The sequence below is a fragment of the Anomaloglossus baeobatrachus genome, chromosome 1 (assembly GCF_048569485.1).
Source record: "Anomaloglossus baeobatrachus isolate aAnoBae1 chromosome 1, aAnoBae1.hap1, whole genome shotgun sequence".
NCBI classification, from domain to species: Eukaryota; Metazoa; Chordata; class Amphibia; order Anura; family Aromobatidae; genus Anomaloglossus; species Anomaloglossus baeobatrachus.
In genome coordinates, this window is record NC_134353.1 from 658244187 (window position 1) to 658259672 (window position 15486).

Below are 15486 nucleotides of genomic sequence, written 5' to 3' on the forward strand. Positions count from 1 at the left end.
AATAATAACAATTATAATTTACAGAATTAATATAGATTGACCAATTTAAGTAAAAAGTTGTGCGCATGCAGCAATACTGCTACAATAAGTAAAAAGAAAATATTCACTCTTACGCCCTGCGTTCTAGCACTGCGTCCCTGGCTCTCCGCACTGGTATTGCATACAATGGCTGCAGACACCCCAGCCCCTATATGGCACGTGACCACTGCAGCCAATCACTGGCGTCATCTGCATACAGCAAGGCATGACTGAAGCCAATGATAATCTGCCAGGGTAACCAGTTTAAAGAGTATTTATCAACAATAAGGGCCTTGTAATTAGGTGATTTGTATCCCTAATTTCCATCAAAGCCAAGTCAGAATTTCCAGGTGATTGTAATCCAGTTCTGCTGCGTACTTTATTAAGCCATTGCCGAACAATATGATCATCACGGCTTAGCAAACTACGCGGCAGCGTTAGTGGAATTAGTGACATCTCACTCCGACAGAGAATGGATGCAGAGGGCTGTGAGATGGTGCTCTGTATGTCGGGACATCAAGGAAGGTCAAGCCAGACTTTACAACAGAGTCTGGTCATTCGGGCGACATTAAGGTTACTTCTGAGGGGTTTTGTTACTAGGTTATAGCTAGACAAATCCCCAATTCAGGGCTTTGCCTTATTTTATAAAATAAAAAGGGCTGCTCCATATTGGTGAGAGGTATACTTTAATTGCCAAAACTGTAACCACAAACACATGACCTTATCTACCCAACTATTGTACAAGAGGTGAACATGAAGCATTGCTTATCCCGGAATATAGCATCCAGTACAGCCATAGCTGGGCAGGCCCAGTCCAATTTAGTAACATCAAGAAAAGGATGAGAGGAGAGAAGATCCAGCACCAACGTAATAAAAAAATTCTTTATTCAAAATTATTAAAAAAAAAAAAAGGTCATTCCAGCCAAGTTCAGAATATATTAACGCTTGACGCGTTTCGGAGAAAGTAGACTCCTTTCTCCGAAACGCATCAAGCATTAATATATTCTGCACTTGGTTGAAATTACCTTTTTTTATTAATTTTGAATAAAGAATTTTTTTATTACGTTGGTGCTGGATCTTCTCTCCTCCCCTCCTCCTCATGTGACTGATTATTCAGCTGTGGAAGCCAAACCACTTGTTCCGTGCACCGGACCAGAAGTTTGATATATTTGGTTTATAGTGGTGAGCTGAACTAAATTCCTTATTTGTGTTTTCCCAGTCCTATTTACTCAAAATACTCCAAAATGTTTGCACATTGAAAAAAATGGCCTATCTGGAAATCTGCTAAAGGAACTGAAAAATACAATGTATATGAAAGAAAGTACATGAATAACTAGTACTAAGAAATCAGTGACTGACCTGTTTTCTGGCCTTCTCTTCTCGGGCCTGAGCCTTCATCTGTTGAACTTCAAGGGAGTCTGCTTTCCTACGGCGCATGAACAAGTCATGGTTTCCAATGCAAAGCTGCAAAATCTAGCAATAAAAGGAAAACACTATATACTTATAGAGCACAATCCCAGAAAACACAACGCAAATGTCCCTAGCTTTACCCATGAACAAAAACTGTCACACTTAGCTGCAGGACAACTGCCACACATTATCAGAGTCATGAAAATAAAGAAAACTCTTTGAATGAGAAGGTGTCCAAACTTTTGGTCTGTACTGTGTGTGTATGTGTATATATATATATATTATATATATATATATATATATATATATATATATATATATATATATATATATATATAACACACACACACACAGTATAGACCAAAAGTTTGGATACACCTTCTCATTCAAAGAGTTTTCTTTATTTTCATGACTCTGAAAATTGTAGATTCACATTGAAGGCATCAAAACTATGAATTAACACATGTGGAATTAAAGACTTAACAAAAAAGTGTGAAACAACTGAAAATATGTCTTATATTCTGGGTTCTTCAAAGTAGCCACCTTTTGCTTTGATTACGGCTTTGCACACTCTTTGCATTCTCTTGATGAGCTTCAAGAGGTAGTCACCGGAAATGGTTTTCACTTTACAGGTGTGCCCTGTCAGGTTTAATAAGTGGGATTTCTTGCCTTATAAATGGGGTTGGGACCATCAGTTGTGTTGTGCAGAAGTCTGGTGGATACACAGCTGATAGTCCTACTGAATAGACTGTTAGAATTTGTATTATGGCTAGAAAAAAGCAGCTAGGTAAAGAAAAACGAGTGGCCATCATTACTTTAAGAAATGAAGGTCAGTCAGTCTGAAAAATTGGGAAAACTTTGAAAGTGTCCCCAAGTGCAGTGGCAAAAACCATCAAACGCTGCAAAGAAACTGGCTCACATGAGGACCGCCCCAGGAAAGGAAGACCAAGAGTCACCTCTGCTGCAGAGGATAGGTTTATCCGAGTCACCAGCCTCAGAAATCGCAGGTTAACAGCAGCTCAGATTAGAGATCAGGTCAATGCCACACAGAGTTCTAGCAGCAGACACATCTCTAGAACAACTGTTAAGAGGAGACTTTGTGCAGCAGGCCTTCAGGTAAAATAGCTACTAGGAAACCAAATGCTAAGAATAGATAACAAGCAGAAGAGACTTGTTTGGGCTAAAGAACACAAGGAATGGACATTAGACCAGTGGAAATCTGTACTTTGGTCTGATGGGTCCAAATTTGAGATCTTTGGATCCAACCACCGTGTCTTTGTGGGACGAAAAGGTGAACGGATGGACTCTACATGCCTGGTTCCCACGTGAAGCATGGAGGAGGTGTGATGGTGTAGGGATGCTTTGCTGGTGACACTGTTGGGGATTTATTCAAAATTTAAGGCATACTGAACCAGCATGGCTACCACAGCATCCTGCGGTGGCATACTATTCCATCCGGTATGCGTTTAGTTGGACCATCATTTATTTTTTCAACAGGACAATGACCCCAAACACACCTCCAGGCTGTGTAAGGGTTATTTGACTAAGAGTGATGGGGTGGTATGCCAGATGACCTGGCCTCCAGAATCACCAGACCTGACCCCAATCGAGATGGTTTGGGGTGAGCTGGACCGCAGAGTGCAGGCAAAAGGGCCAACAAGTGCTAAGCATCTCTGAGAACTCCTTCAAGACTGTTGGAAGACCATTTCCGGTGACTACCTCTTGAAGCTCATCAAGAGAATGCCAAGAGTGTGCAAAGCAGTAATCAAAGCACAAAGGTGGCTACTTTGAAGAACCTAGAATATAAGACATATTTTCAGTTGTTTCACAATTTTTTGTCAAGTATTTCAATCCCCATGTGTTAATTCATAACTTTGATGCCTTCAGTGACAATTTTCAGAGTCATATATTATATATATATATATATATATATATATATATATATATATATATATATATATATATATATACTCTCATTTATTAAAATTTCAAAAAAAGTTTGTAGCAAGAGTATTTCACTGCAATCGTGTATTATATACAATTTTATCATACATATTTTTAAACAGGTTACCCAAGTTTAATAAAAATTCCGCCACCGACATTTAAAGGGAATCTGTCAGCAGGTTTTTGCTTCCCCCATCTGAGAACAACATAATGTAGAGAAAGAGACCCTGATTCTAGCGATGTGTCACTTACTGAGCTGTTTGCTGTCATTTTGATAACATCCAGGTTTTCTCTGCTGCAGATCTAACCGTTGTACAGAACTTATGAATATGCTGGACTACCTTGCAGCACGCCAAGTAGTCCTCTCATGATAATGCTGATTAAATCAATTTTTTTTTTCAAAACTACACTAATGTTACCAGTAAGTGACACACCACTGGAATCAGGTTCTCTGTCCCTACGTTATGTTTAGACACCATTTCGCTGCAGCCAAGTGACCAGAGGGCGAAATGTCATTATTTCTGATAGGGTGCGCCGAAGTGGCCATGGCTGGAAAACATGAAGGTCAACCGGGTAACTAATGTGTCATTTTTATACCATAAATAGATGTGAGGGAACTTTTAGGTTGGACAATTAATGTAAGGACACCATAGGATTTACATGTGATTTTCATTAGAGACCTCATATCAATCTAAAAAAAACACGATTCAAACAGTCACAACAATGAACATATCACAACATAATGAAAAAAATCATCATTAACAAATAGCGTAACAACTCACCAGCTTGTTTACTCGTAACTTCGAGGAATTAAATTTGAAGACATCAATTTTCTTATCAAGTGGTTTGATGGTAAACTGAAATAATATATATTTATATAAGTATGTAAAATAAACCTATCAGTGTATCTGACAACTGATCATGAATGAGACTGTAAACTTAAAATGACTCCCATAAAAAGGTGATAATGGCGATTTGGCTTTGCAAGGAAAGTAACTCTTTCCGCTCCCTGTCATTACAGAGATGCGCAAGGACAATTAGAGAGACTACTAATCCAGCAGATGTCGTGAGTTGCCCTCCTTCTATTGCTGAACATACAGCTGTGCTGAAAAAGCCATCTTTATGAAGCTTTTAGATGTATCTTCTGAAAAGTGGGAACCATTCCTCTGGGCAAGAACTAGGGATTTCCAGTTTGTTCCTCAGAGGATCAGCAGTTATTCCTCCAGTAAATAAATCATGTATTTATGTTATACATTTAGAATTTATATTCAATTATTCACAATTTTACTGAGGTTTTGTCTTTAAATATACACGGTATAACACATTAGACAAATGAGATATACAGATCAATTACATTGCTATTTATATGTAAAAGATGTTGCTCTGCTCAGACTTACATTATTTATCTTATGTCAGGCTTCCATTGCAGCCTGAAGCATTCTGCATTACAAGCCAAGTGTGGTTAAAGAAACTGAATCAAAAAGCGTACCCAGAATCATAACTCATTAAACGGAAGCTATAAGAGTGAGCAAAGCCCAACATTTATCAAGCATAATCCAGATAAAATTGGTAGGATATTGGTTACATAGACAATGTCCAATGGGCTGCCTCTAAAAACCACTTTGGGATCAATGTCGGACAGTGCTGTTTATATATGAAAAATGGTTCTATATACCATTGCAGTGACATTATTTCTAGCTAAGCAGCTGGGTAAGCCATTATGTGTTTATTCCTTGCATTAGCATCTATAATAGACTGATAATAAATAAAATGAACCACCAACAGAAATCAAACTGTCCTAACAGAAGAAAGGCGTACGATTGTTAGTTACCTCCTTATCACTGTAAGATATATTCCGAATTTCATTCCAAGGGAAAGAGGTTTTAGGGGTCAGTCTGTTTTCGGGGTCATAAATATGGAGACCTAAGGCATCAACTCCTAGCAGCAATTCAGTGCCTTTCTTATTCTTAGGTTTGAAACGACAAAAAGGAAGAACCATTAAATTATCTTTTTTGGCAAGTATATATATATATATATCATATTCTGAATTATATTATAAACAAAGTATTCTATCCATTAGATGGCTATTATGGGGGGTCGACATATAGAGAAATATTGGGATACAAAAGACTATCATTCAAGCCATCTCCTGCTCTAGTGGTACAAGTTCATCCAGATCACCCCATTTCAAGAGCACACATTATAGAAAATAATAAGTGAACAATAAAAAACTATTCTCACCCGTATGAGGAAATAATTTACTCCATACATCTCCGTGTCTTGTGCTATTTTCAGGTATTCCATTTCAGCTTCATCTCTGTAGAATATAAATGTATGTGGCTCGATTTCATTTTCAGGGATGCAACAATTCTAAAGACACCTGCAGTGACTGCCAGCTTACCTAGTGCGCCCACGGTGTTCTGCGTACCATGCAGTGATCCTCTCCTCCCACATCTCTGGAGTCATCTGATACAGGTTTATTACCTGATTGATACAAATAATTAGCAATGTATTAACACCCAATGTGCACTCAGATGTCATAGGCTTTGGCTACAATATATGGGGAAAACCTTGTGACAGGTTCCCTTTAAAAAGTAGGCTCATCATCTTTCAACCCTCTGTAACAGCATTCCAGAATGCTGTATATATGACCGCTCTGCAACACGCAAAAAAGACCCTTTATTATACTCGTCTAAAGGGGCCGTCAAGGTCTGATTGGCATCGCTGGTGTGGATAGGGGGGGCCTCATTTCTTCTTGCTTTGTATGGATGATATGTCCTACGTCAGGGGTCTCAAACTCAGCCGGGTGTACGGGCCGCACACAGAAAAAAAATAATTTGAGGGGCCGCATTTTTTTCAGGACAAAGTGACATTGTTAGTGGTACCATTTTTTCTTTCTGTACACCCTTGGATCACTGTTTTTGAACATTTTTCATTTGTCTATTATAACAAATGTGTACTTTTTTTGTATGTGTGTATAATATATATTATAAAACACTTTTTTATTTACATTTTTTCCCCTTTTTGTAAGTAATACAGTTTTACAATAAGCACCGCATAGTAATTTTGGCCAACATCTTGTAGTAATGTGCCCCTCCTGTTACCCATTCTGTAAAAATGTGCGCATCCTTGTCCCCTTGTAGCAATGTGCCCCATGCAGGTCCTCTTCTTGCATTAATGTTCCCCCATGCAGCTCCTCTTCTTGCATTAATGTTCCCCCATGCAGCTCCTCTTCTTGCATTAATGTTCCCCCATGCAGCTCCTCTTCTTGCATTAATGTTCCCCCATGCAGCTCCCCTTCTTGTATTAATATGCCTCCATGCAGCTCCCCTTCTTGTATTAATATGCCTCCATGCAGCTCCCCTTCTTGTATTAATATGCCTCCATGCAGCTCCCCTTCTTGTATTAATATGCCTCCATGCAGCTCCCCTTCTTGTATTAATATGCCTCCATGCAGCTCCCCTTCTTGTATTAATATGCCTCCATGCAGCTCCCCTTCTTGTATTAATATGCCTCCATGCAGCTCCCCTTCTTGTATTAATATGCCTCCATGCAGCTCCCCTTCTTGTAGTAATGTGCCCCATGCAGGACTCCTTGTAGTAATGTGCCCCATGCAGGTCCCCTTCTTGTGGTAATGTGCCCCATATGCAGGTCCCCTTCTTGTGGTAATGTGCCCCATATGCAGGTCCCCTTCTTGTGGTAATGTGCCCTCATTCAGGTCCCATTCTTGTGGTAATGTGCCCCATATGCAGGTCCCCTTCTTGTGGTAATGTGCTCCATGCATGTCCCCACACGTACACACCCCCTGTGCAGCCTCAGCCAGCAACAGAATCACACACACACACATACACACCCCCTGTGCAGCCTCAGCCAGCAACAGAATCACAGACACACACACACACACACACACACACACACACACACACACAGTGCAGCCTCAGCCGGCAACAGAAAAACACACACACACACAAACATTCTGCTCACCTATCCTCCGTTGGCAGCACGTAGGCACGTGGACCCGGTAATGATCACAGCTGCTGTCACCGCTGAACTTTCTGCCGGCGCGTGCAGGGCAGTTCTCACTGCACAACAGCCACTGGCCAATCACAGGCAAGCATCTGAGGTCATATGCAGCAGGTGCTTGCCTCTGATTGGCAGGCGGCTGTTATTGTGTTCTGCAGCGAGAACTTCACTGTGCGCGGCAAAGGCAAAACTGTAAACTGAAGTAAATAGCTGGCGGCTGCGGCCCCTTGCACCGGTCGCCATCTTTACCGGGTCCACGGGCCAGCGGGCCGCAAGAAGCCACCTGAAGGGCCGCATGCGGCCCGCAGGCCGCGTGTTTGAGACCCCTGTCCTACGTCATCCACACAATGTCCTCCATTGTGCTCCTTGCACACTTCTCTCCATCCTTCTGAGGGCAGAGCAAAGTACTGTAGTGTGCATGTGCGAGGGAAGGCCACAGAGCTCTGGCACATGTGTGCTACAGTACTTTGCTCTGCCCTCAGCAGGTCAGAGAGAAATGTGCGTGTGCAGGAGTGTCATGGAGAATACGGTGTGGAAGACATAGGATGCGTCATCCACACAAAGCAAGAAGAGAGTCGGCGCCAGATCAGGACAAGCAATGCCCACCAGACCAGACTGCCCAGTAACAGAGTATAATAGTTCTTTTTTGCATTATGCAGAGCAGCATAGGGACATATATACAGCATTCTACAATGTCGTAACACAGGGCTGAAAGATGCTGACCCCACATTATATGGGGAATACGCGCTGACAGGTTCTCTTTAAGGCTGGATTCACACATCAGTGTGAGGTTACCATCCAAAAGAAGTGGAACGATTTGTTTCTCAGGTGTCTTTTTTTTTTTCTCACAGAGACAGGTAGAAGTTGTTCTATTCCATTTGGACCTAATTTTTACTTCTGAGCACCTCCTTACAAAACGTTAGTGAGCCAGGTTGACTCCTTCCTACTAGGTAGACTGTGTGAACATTTTTTTTATCAGTTGAACCTTTATGTATCAGTTATAATCTAGGATAGAACCCTGCTATACACAATATGGTCCCAATTCATCAGGACAGATGATTTTCTCACCAGTCTTGATGAGGGGCACATGGCTCTAAATGAATCAGGAGAGTCTGACGACCGGCATGTGGTTACCCGATATTTACCCTGGTTACCAGCATACAACACTTAGCGCTGGCTCCCTGCACACGTAGCCAGGGTAAAAAAAGCAAAGCGCTTTGCTTAGTAACCTGATGTGTACCCTGGCTACGTGTGCAGGGAGCCAGCGCAAAGCGGTGTACGCTGGTAACTGGGGTAAATATTGGGTAACTAAGCAAAGCGCTTTACTTAGTTACCCGATATTTACCCTGGTTACCAAGCGCAGAGTCGCTGGTGGCTGGTCGCTGGTGAGATCTGCCTGATTGACCGCCACCAGCGACCATTTAGCAATGCACCAGCGATCCTGACCAGGTTGTATCGTGGTCGGAATCGCTGGTACGTCGTTTAGTGAGATGGTACCCTAACACCCCTGCACTTATTTGCATATCAAACAAACAATCTTTAGAAATACTTTTTCTAAAGATCTCTTTATCTATGCTAGTGTATACAGGGACAGTTAGGCAGGGATTAGCAATATGCACCCAGAACTGCTCGTGGCTCTGGGTGCATATTGAACCTGACAGGTTTCCTTTAAGCTATTGGGGCCACAGATTCTTCTGTGTCTCACAGATCCCCATAGATTTAAATGGCAGAGACTGAAATGCAAAACAGAAGGAAAACAGGACATGCTCGGAGGCTCATGAACTAGAGACCAATTTTTAAAACTTAAAAGAAAAAAAAAAATCTGTGTATAGATCAACAAAAGTCTATGCACAAGGACAAATCAAACAAATTTGTGAATGTAGCCTTCGGCTCATTCGCATGGCAGTAATACTGTGCACTTAAAGGGAATCTGTCAGCAGGTTTTTGCTATCTCAACATAATGTAGGCAAGGAGATTCTGAATCCAAACGTGTATCACTTAGATTACTGGCTACATTCTCACATAAATCAAAGAATTGAGTTTTAACCATGCAGCTGAGCTCAGGAAGCTGTCTCACCCACATCAGGCTCTCAATAGAGATTAAGCATTGAAAGTGAGGTGTCAATCACAGCAGAGGCCATCTTGGCTAGAAATGAGCAAACCTGAGGTTCAGAGTTCGGGTTCGGAAACAGACTACCAAAAATACAAAGTTCGGTTTCAAAGTTGGAGTGAGTATGAGTGCAAACCACTGAAAGGAGCAGCGCGGTGCTTGGGTAAGAGTGATACTCAGCCCTTTGCAAGCCGCTTGCAGTGTTTGAATGGCTCACACTTAAGGTAATATCAGCGTAATCAAATGAACCCCGCCCATCCTCCTCGGAAATGTTCTGCTTATGGCTGGCACCATGTGGGTGGAGCCACGAACTGCCCAATTACAGACTTCTATTGAGGTTCAGATCAAGTTGGGGGTCACAAACCAAATTTTTTTAAGGTTCGACTGCACCTGCCTTTGCTTATTTCAAGTCTTGGACTCCTGTGCATGTGCCAAGTAGGTCTAGCTATGTTAATCCCAGGGTAAAAAAGCCATTAGCTTAAGTAAACAATAGCTCACACACAGATAAGAGAGGCATAGTTGATGTGTTTTTTAACCCTTGCAGCATGCTGTCCTCAGCTTACATACCAAAAACCTGACAGACTCCCTTTATGAGCCAGGTACAGTATCAGCCTGTCATCTATGATTAGGAAAGTATTGAGAATTCTTCTTTTTTTTTTTTTTTTTTTTTAAGCCATTCACTTAAAAATATGGCTCCTAGACTTTATGTGGTTTTGTGCAAAGCACAGACACTAACACGAAAACTATTCACAGTCCATGCTGATGGTATGCTTTGCAAGGATTTCCTGACATAATCCACTCTATGTATACACATAAGATGTCTATTTGATTCCATGTTAAATAAAGTAGAACAAGCGATACCATCTATTCTGGAATGCACCACATAGCATGCACACAGGCCACAATGATGGCCTCAATTATGTGAATGGGGACCTCTGAATACATTTGACATACGTGTCCCTGCAGCAGTATGAGTACAACCTAAAGATGGTCATACATTAGTGTTTCCAGGTAGGGTTTTGTGAAGGACTTATTTATGGGTGAAGGGTATAGTCTTAGACAAACATGCCATAAGTGAAAAACAACAATCCTGAGAAAACTACAGATTGATCGCTGCCTTGATCTGTGGCTTTTACCAATTGGGCGTGAACGACTAAATACAGCACCAGACAACAACAAAAAAAATCCAACATGGCAGATCAAGTCTTCGAGATATATCTTCTGTGGGTCTGCATTTGTCACAAAAAGATGACGTTCTTAAAAATATGAGCTGGAATAGTTTCAACTCACCCTTTTAGGAAGCAGCTCCTCCTCTGCCAAGAATCCGCGCTTGTGTACAGACGCATCATAATCACCATACTGTAACAGAAAAAAGAAAATAATGAGCTACGACAAATATATTATTATTATTATTATTATTATTATTAATAGACCCTTATGTGTCATTACCTTATTCTGGTAGACTGCAAAGTTTTACATCAACCACATTAAATTAGAATTTAGAGACTTTTAAGGGTTATTCCGATCACATAAAGGTATGTGACATGTTACCACCTTGTGATCAGTTGGGGTCCCACTGAAGAAACTGCAAATTATGAATGAACAGGCCAGATCTGGGCATTTAAATATTTTTCCTGCACACAGACACCGATACAATCCATTGTGCGGCCTCTGAAACCATAAGGTTGACACTGCTTCGGCCATTGTTTGGCTGCAGCAGTCACAATCCATCCTTGTTGGAAATGAAGCCAAGGAAACTGGCAGGGTACATTGACAGCATTACAAAGGGAAAAAAAGGTGTACATTTTTTTTAGTTTTTTTTTAATTATTTTTATTTTTTAACCCATGCTTGGTGGCTAATGTTCTAATTGTAAGATTCCCAATATCCTAGTTGCAGTCAGCTGAAATTAATCGTATTTTAACTGACAAAAATCAAGCCCCACTACAATATCCAAGCTATACAGTCATGGCCAAAAGTTTTGACAATGACACCAAAATTATTTTTTCACATGATCTGTTGCCCTCTGGTTTTTAATTGTGTTTGTCTGATGTTTATATCACATACAGAAATATAATTGCAATCATATCATGAGTACCAAAGAAGGGAATTTTGTTTACTTACCGTAAATTCCTTTTCTTCTAGCTCCAATTGGGAGACCCAGCCAATTGGGTGTATAGCTTCTGCCTCCGGAGGCCACACAAAGTATTACACTTAAAAGTGTAAAGCCCCTCCCCTTCTGCCTATACACCCCCCGTGCATCACGGGTTCCTCAGTTTTGGTGCAAAAGCAAGAAGGAGGAAAGCAAATAAATTGGTTTAAAGTAACTTCAATCCGAAGAAATTTCGGAGAACTGAAAGCATTCAACATGAACAACATGTGTACACGAAAAAACAACAGCCCGAAGGGAACAGGGCGGGTGCTGGGTCTCCCAATTGGAGCTAGAAGAAAAGGAATTTACGGTAAGTAAACAAAATTCCCTTCTTCTTTGTCGCTCCATTGGGAGACCCAGACAATTGGGACGTCCAAAAGCTGTCCCTGGGTGGGTAAAATAATACCTCGTAATAGAGCCGTAAAACGGCCCGTTCCTACAGGTGGGAAACCGCCGCCTGAAGGACTCGTCTACCTAGGCTGGCATCTGCCGAAGCATAGGTATGCACCTGATAGTGTTTGGTGAAAGTGTGCAGGCTCGACCAGGTAGCCGCCTGGCACACCTGCTGAGCCGTAGCCTTGTGCCGTAAAGTCCAGGACGCACCCACGGCTCTGGTAGAATGGGCCTTTAGCCCTGAGGGAACCGGAAGTACAGAAGAACGGTAGGCTTCGAGAATTGGTTCCTTGATCCACCGAGCCAGGGTGGATTTGGAAGCCTGTGACCCCTTACGCTGACCCGCGACAAGGACAAAGAGTGCCTCCGAGCGGCGCAGGGGCGCCGTACGGGAAATGTAGATTCTGAGCGCTCTCACCAGATCTAACAAATGCAAATCCCTTTCACATTGATGAACTGGATGAGGACAAAAAGAAGATAAGGAGATATCCTGATTGAGATGAAAGGTGGATACCACCTTAGGAAGGAATTCCGGAACCGGGCGCAGCACCACCTTGTCCTGGTGAAACACCAGGAAAGGAGCCTTGCATGACAACGCTGCTAGCTCAGACACTCTCCGAAGTGATGTGACTGCTACTAGGAAGACCACCTTCTGCGAAAGGCGAGAAAGAGAAATATCCTTCAAAGGCTCAAAAGGTGCCTTCTGAAGGGCCATCAGAACCCTGTTCAGATCCCAGGGTTCTAACGGCCGTCTGTAAGGAGGGACAATGTGACAAACCCCCTGCAGGAACGTGCGTACCTGAGAAAGCCTGGCCAGACGCTTCTGAAAGAACACAGAGAGCGCTGAGACTTGTCCCTTAAGGGAGCCGAGCGACAAACCTTTTTCCAATCCTGATTGAAGAAAGGAAAGAAAAGTGGGCAATGCAAATGGCCAGGGAGAAAATCCCTGATCAGAGCACCAAGATAGGAATATCTTCCACGTCCTGTGGTAGATCTTGGCAGACGTTGGTTTCCTAGCCTGTCTCATAGTGGCAATGACCTCTTGAGATAACCCTGAAGACGCTAGGATCCAGGACTCAATGGCCACACAGTCAGGTTGAGGGCCGCAGAATTCAGATGGAAAAACGGCCCTTGAGACAGCAAGTCTGGACGGTCTGGTAGTGCCCACGGTTGGCCCACCGTGAGATGCCACAGATCCGGGTACCACGACCTCCTCGGCCAGTCTGGAGCGACGAGGATGGCGCGGCGGCAGTCGGCCCTGATCTTGCGTAACACTCTGGGCAACACTGCCAGAGGTGGAAACACATAAGGGAGTTGAAACTGCGACCAATCCTGAACTAAGGCGTCTGCCGCCAGAGCTCTGTGATCGTGAGATCGTGCCATGAATGCCGTGACCTTGTTGTTGTGCCGGGACGCCATTAGGTCGACCTCCGGCATCCCCCAGCGGCAACAGATCTCCTGAAACACGTCCGGGTGAAGGGACCATTCCCCTGCGTCCATGCCCTGGCGACTGAGAAAGTCTGCTTCCCAGTTTTCTACGCCCGGGATGTGAACTGCGGAGATGGTGGAGGCCGTGGCTTCCACCCACATCAAAATCCGCCGGACTTCCTGGAAGGCTTGCCGACTGCGTGTTCCGCCTTGGTGGTTGATGTAAGCCACCGCTGTAGAGTTGTCCGACTGAATTCGGATCTGCTTGCCTTCCAGTCACTGCTGGAACGCTATTAGGGCAAGATACACTGCCCTGATCTCCAGAACATTGACAACACTCTTGCTGAGTCCACGTACCCTGAGCCCTGTGGTGGAGAAAGACTGCTCCCCACCCTGCCCAGGATGGGGGTAGGAAGGATTTCCCCTTCGATAATGAAGTGGGAAGAAGCCACCACCGAAGGGAAGCTTTGGCTGCCTGAGAGAGGGAGACGTTCCTGTCGAGGGACGTCGACTTCCTGTCCCATTTGCGTAGGATGTCCCATTGAAGAGGGCGCAGGTGAAACTGCGCGAAAGGGACTGCCTCCATTGCTGCCACCATCTTCCCTAGGAAGTGCATGAGGCGCCTCAAGGGGTGTGACTGACCTTGAAGGAGAGATTGCAACCCTGTCTGCAGTGACCGCTGTTTGTTCAGCGGGAGCATCACCATCGCTGAGAGGGTATGAAACTCCATGCCAAGATATGTCAGCGATTGGGCCGGTGTCAGATTTGACTTTGGAAAATTGATGATCCACCCGAAACTCTGGAGAGTCTCCAGAGTAGCGTTGAGGCTGTGTTGGCATGCCTCTTGAGAGGGTGCCTTGACCAGCAGATCGTCTAAGTAAGGGATCACAGAGTGACCCTGAGAGTGGAGGACCGCAACTACTGTAGCCATGACCTTGGTGAAAACCCGTGGGGCTGTCGCCAGGCCGAACGGCAGTGCCGCGAACTGAAGGTGTTCGTCTCCTATGGCGAAGCGCAGGAGGCGCTGATGCTCTGGAGCAATCGGTACGTGGAGATAAGCATCTTTGATATCGATCGATGCAAGGAAATCTCCTTGGGACATTGAGGCGATGACGGAGCGGAGGGATTCCATCCGGAACCGCCTGGTCTTTACGTGTTTGTTGAGCAGTTTTAGGTCCAGGACAGGACGGAAAGACCCGTCCTTCTTTGGAACCACAAACAGGTTGGAGTAAAAACCGTGACCCTGTTGCTGAAGAGGAACCGGGACCACCACTCCTTCTGCCTTCAGAGTGCCCACCGCCTGCAGAAGAGCATCGGCTCGCTCGGGAGGCGGAGATGTTCTGAAGAATCGAGTCGGAGGACGAGAGCTGAACTCTATCCTGTAACCGTGAGACAGAATGTCTCTCACCCAACGGTCTTTTACCTGTGGCAGCCAGGTGTCGCAAAAGCGGGAGAGCCTGCCACCGACCGAGGATGCGGTGTGAGGAGGCCGTAAGTCATGAGGAAGCCGCCTTGGTAGCGGCACCTCCGGCGGTCTTTTTAGGACGTGACTTAGACCGCCATGAATCGGAGTTCCTCTGATCCTTCTGAGGCTTTTGGACGAGGAGAATTGGGACCTGCCCGCACCCTGAAAGGACCGAAACCTCGACTGTCCCCTCCTCTGTTGAGGTCTGTTTGGTTTGGCCTGGGGTAAGGATGTTTCCTTTCCCTTGGATTGTTTGATGATTTCATCCAATCTCTCACCAAACAAACGGTCGCCAGAAAATGGCAAACTGGTTAAGCACTTTTTGGAAGCCGAATCTGCCTTCCATTCCCGTAGCCACAAGGCCCTGCGTATTGCCACCGAATTGTCGGCTGCAACCGCCGTACGGCTCGCAGAGTCCAGGACAGCATTAATAGCGTAGGACGCAAATGCCGACGTTTGAGAGGTTATGGACGCCACTTGCGGCGCAGACGTACGTGTGACTGCGTCAATTTGCGCTTGTCCGCTGAGATAGCTTGGAGTGCCCA

The 15486-nt window shown here is 44.2% G+C and overlaps 1 protein-coding gene across 3 annotated transcripts in view; it reads right to left on the reverse strand.

The window, feature by feature from the left end:
• Window positions 1-15486, reverse strand: part of NF2 (NF2, moesin-ezrin-radixin like (MERLIN) tumor suppressor) — a 168342-nt gene that overhangs the window by 122345 nt on the left and 30511 nt on the right. For all 3 annotated transcript variants that reach the window (XM_075341632.1, XM_075341618.1, XM_075341624.1), the window contains 6 exons: window positions 10796-10864; window positions 5774-5856; window positions 5614-5689; window positions 5204-5338; window positions 4155-4229; window positions 1378-1491 (listed from right to left, as the gene is read on the reverse strand). In XM_075341632.1, the coding sequence (XP_075197747.1) occupies window positions 1378-1491; window positions 4155-4229; window positions 5204-5338; window positions 5614-5689; window positions 5774-5856; window positions 10796-10864 (552 nt within the window). The remainder of the gene's footprint in view (window positions 1-1377; window positions 1492-4154; window positions 4230-5203; window positions 5339-5613; window positions 5690-5773; window positions 5857-10795; window positions 10865-15486) is intronic.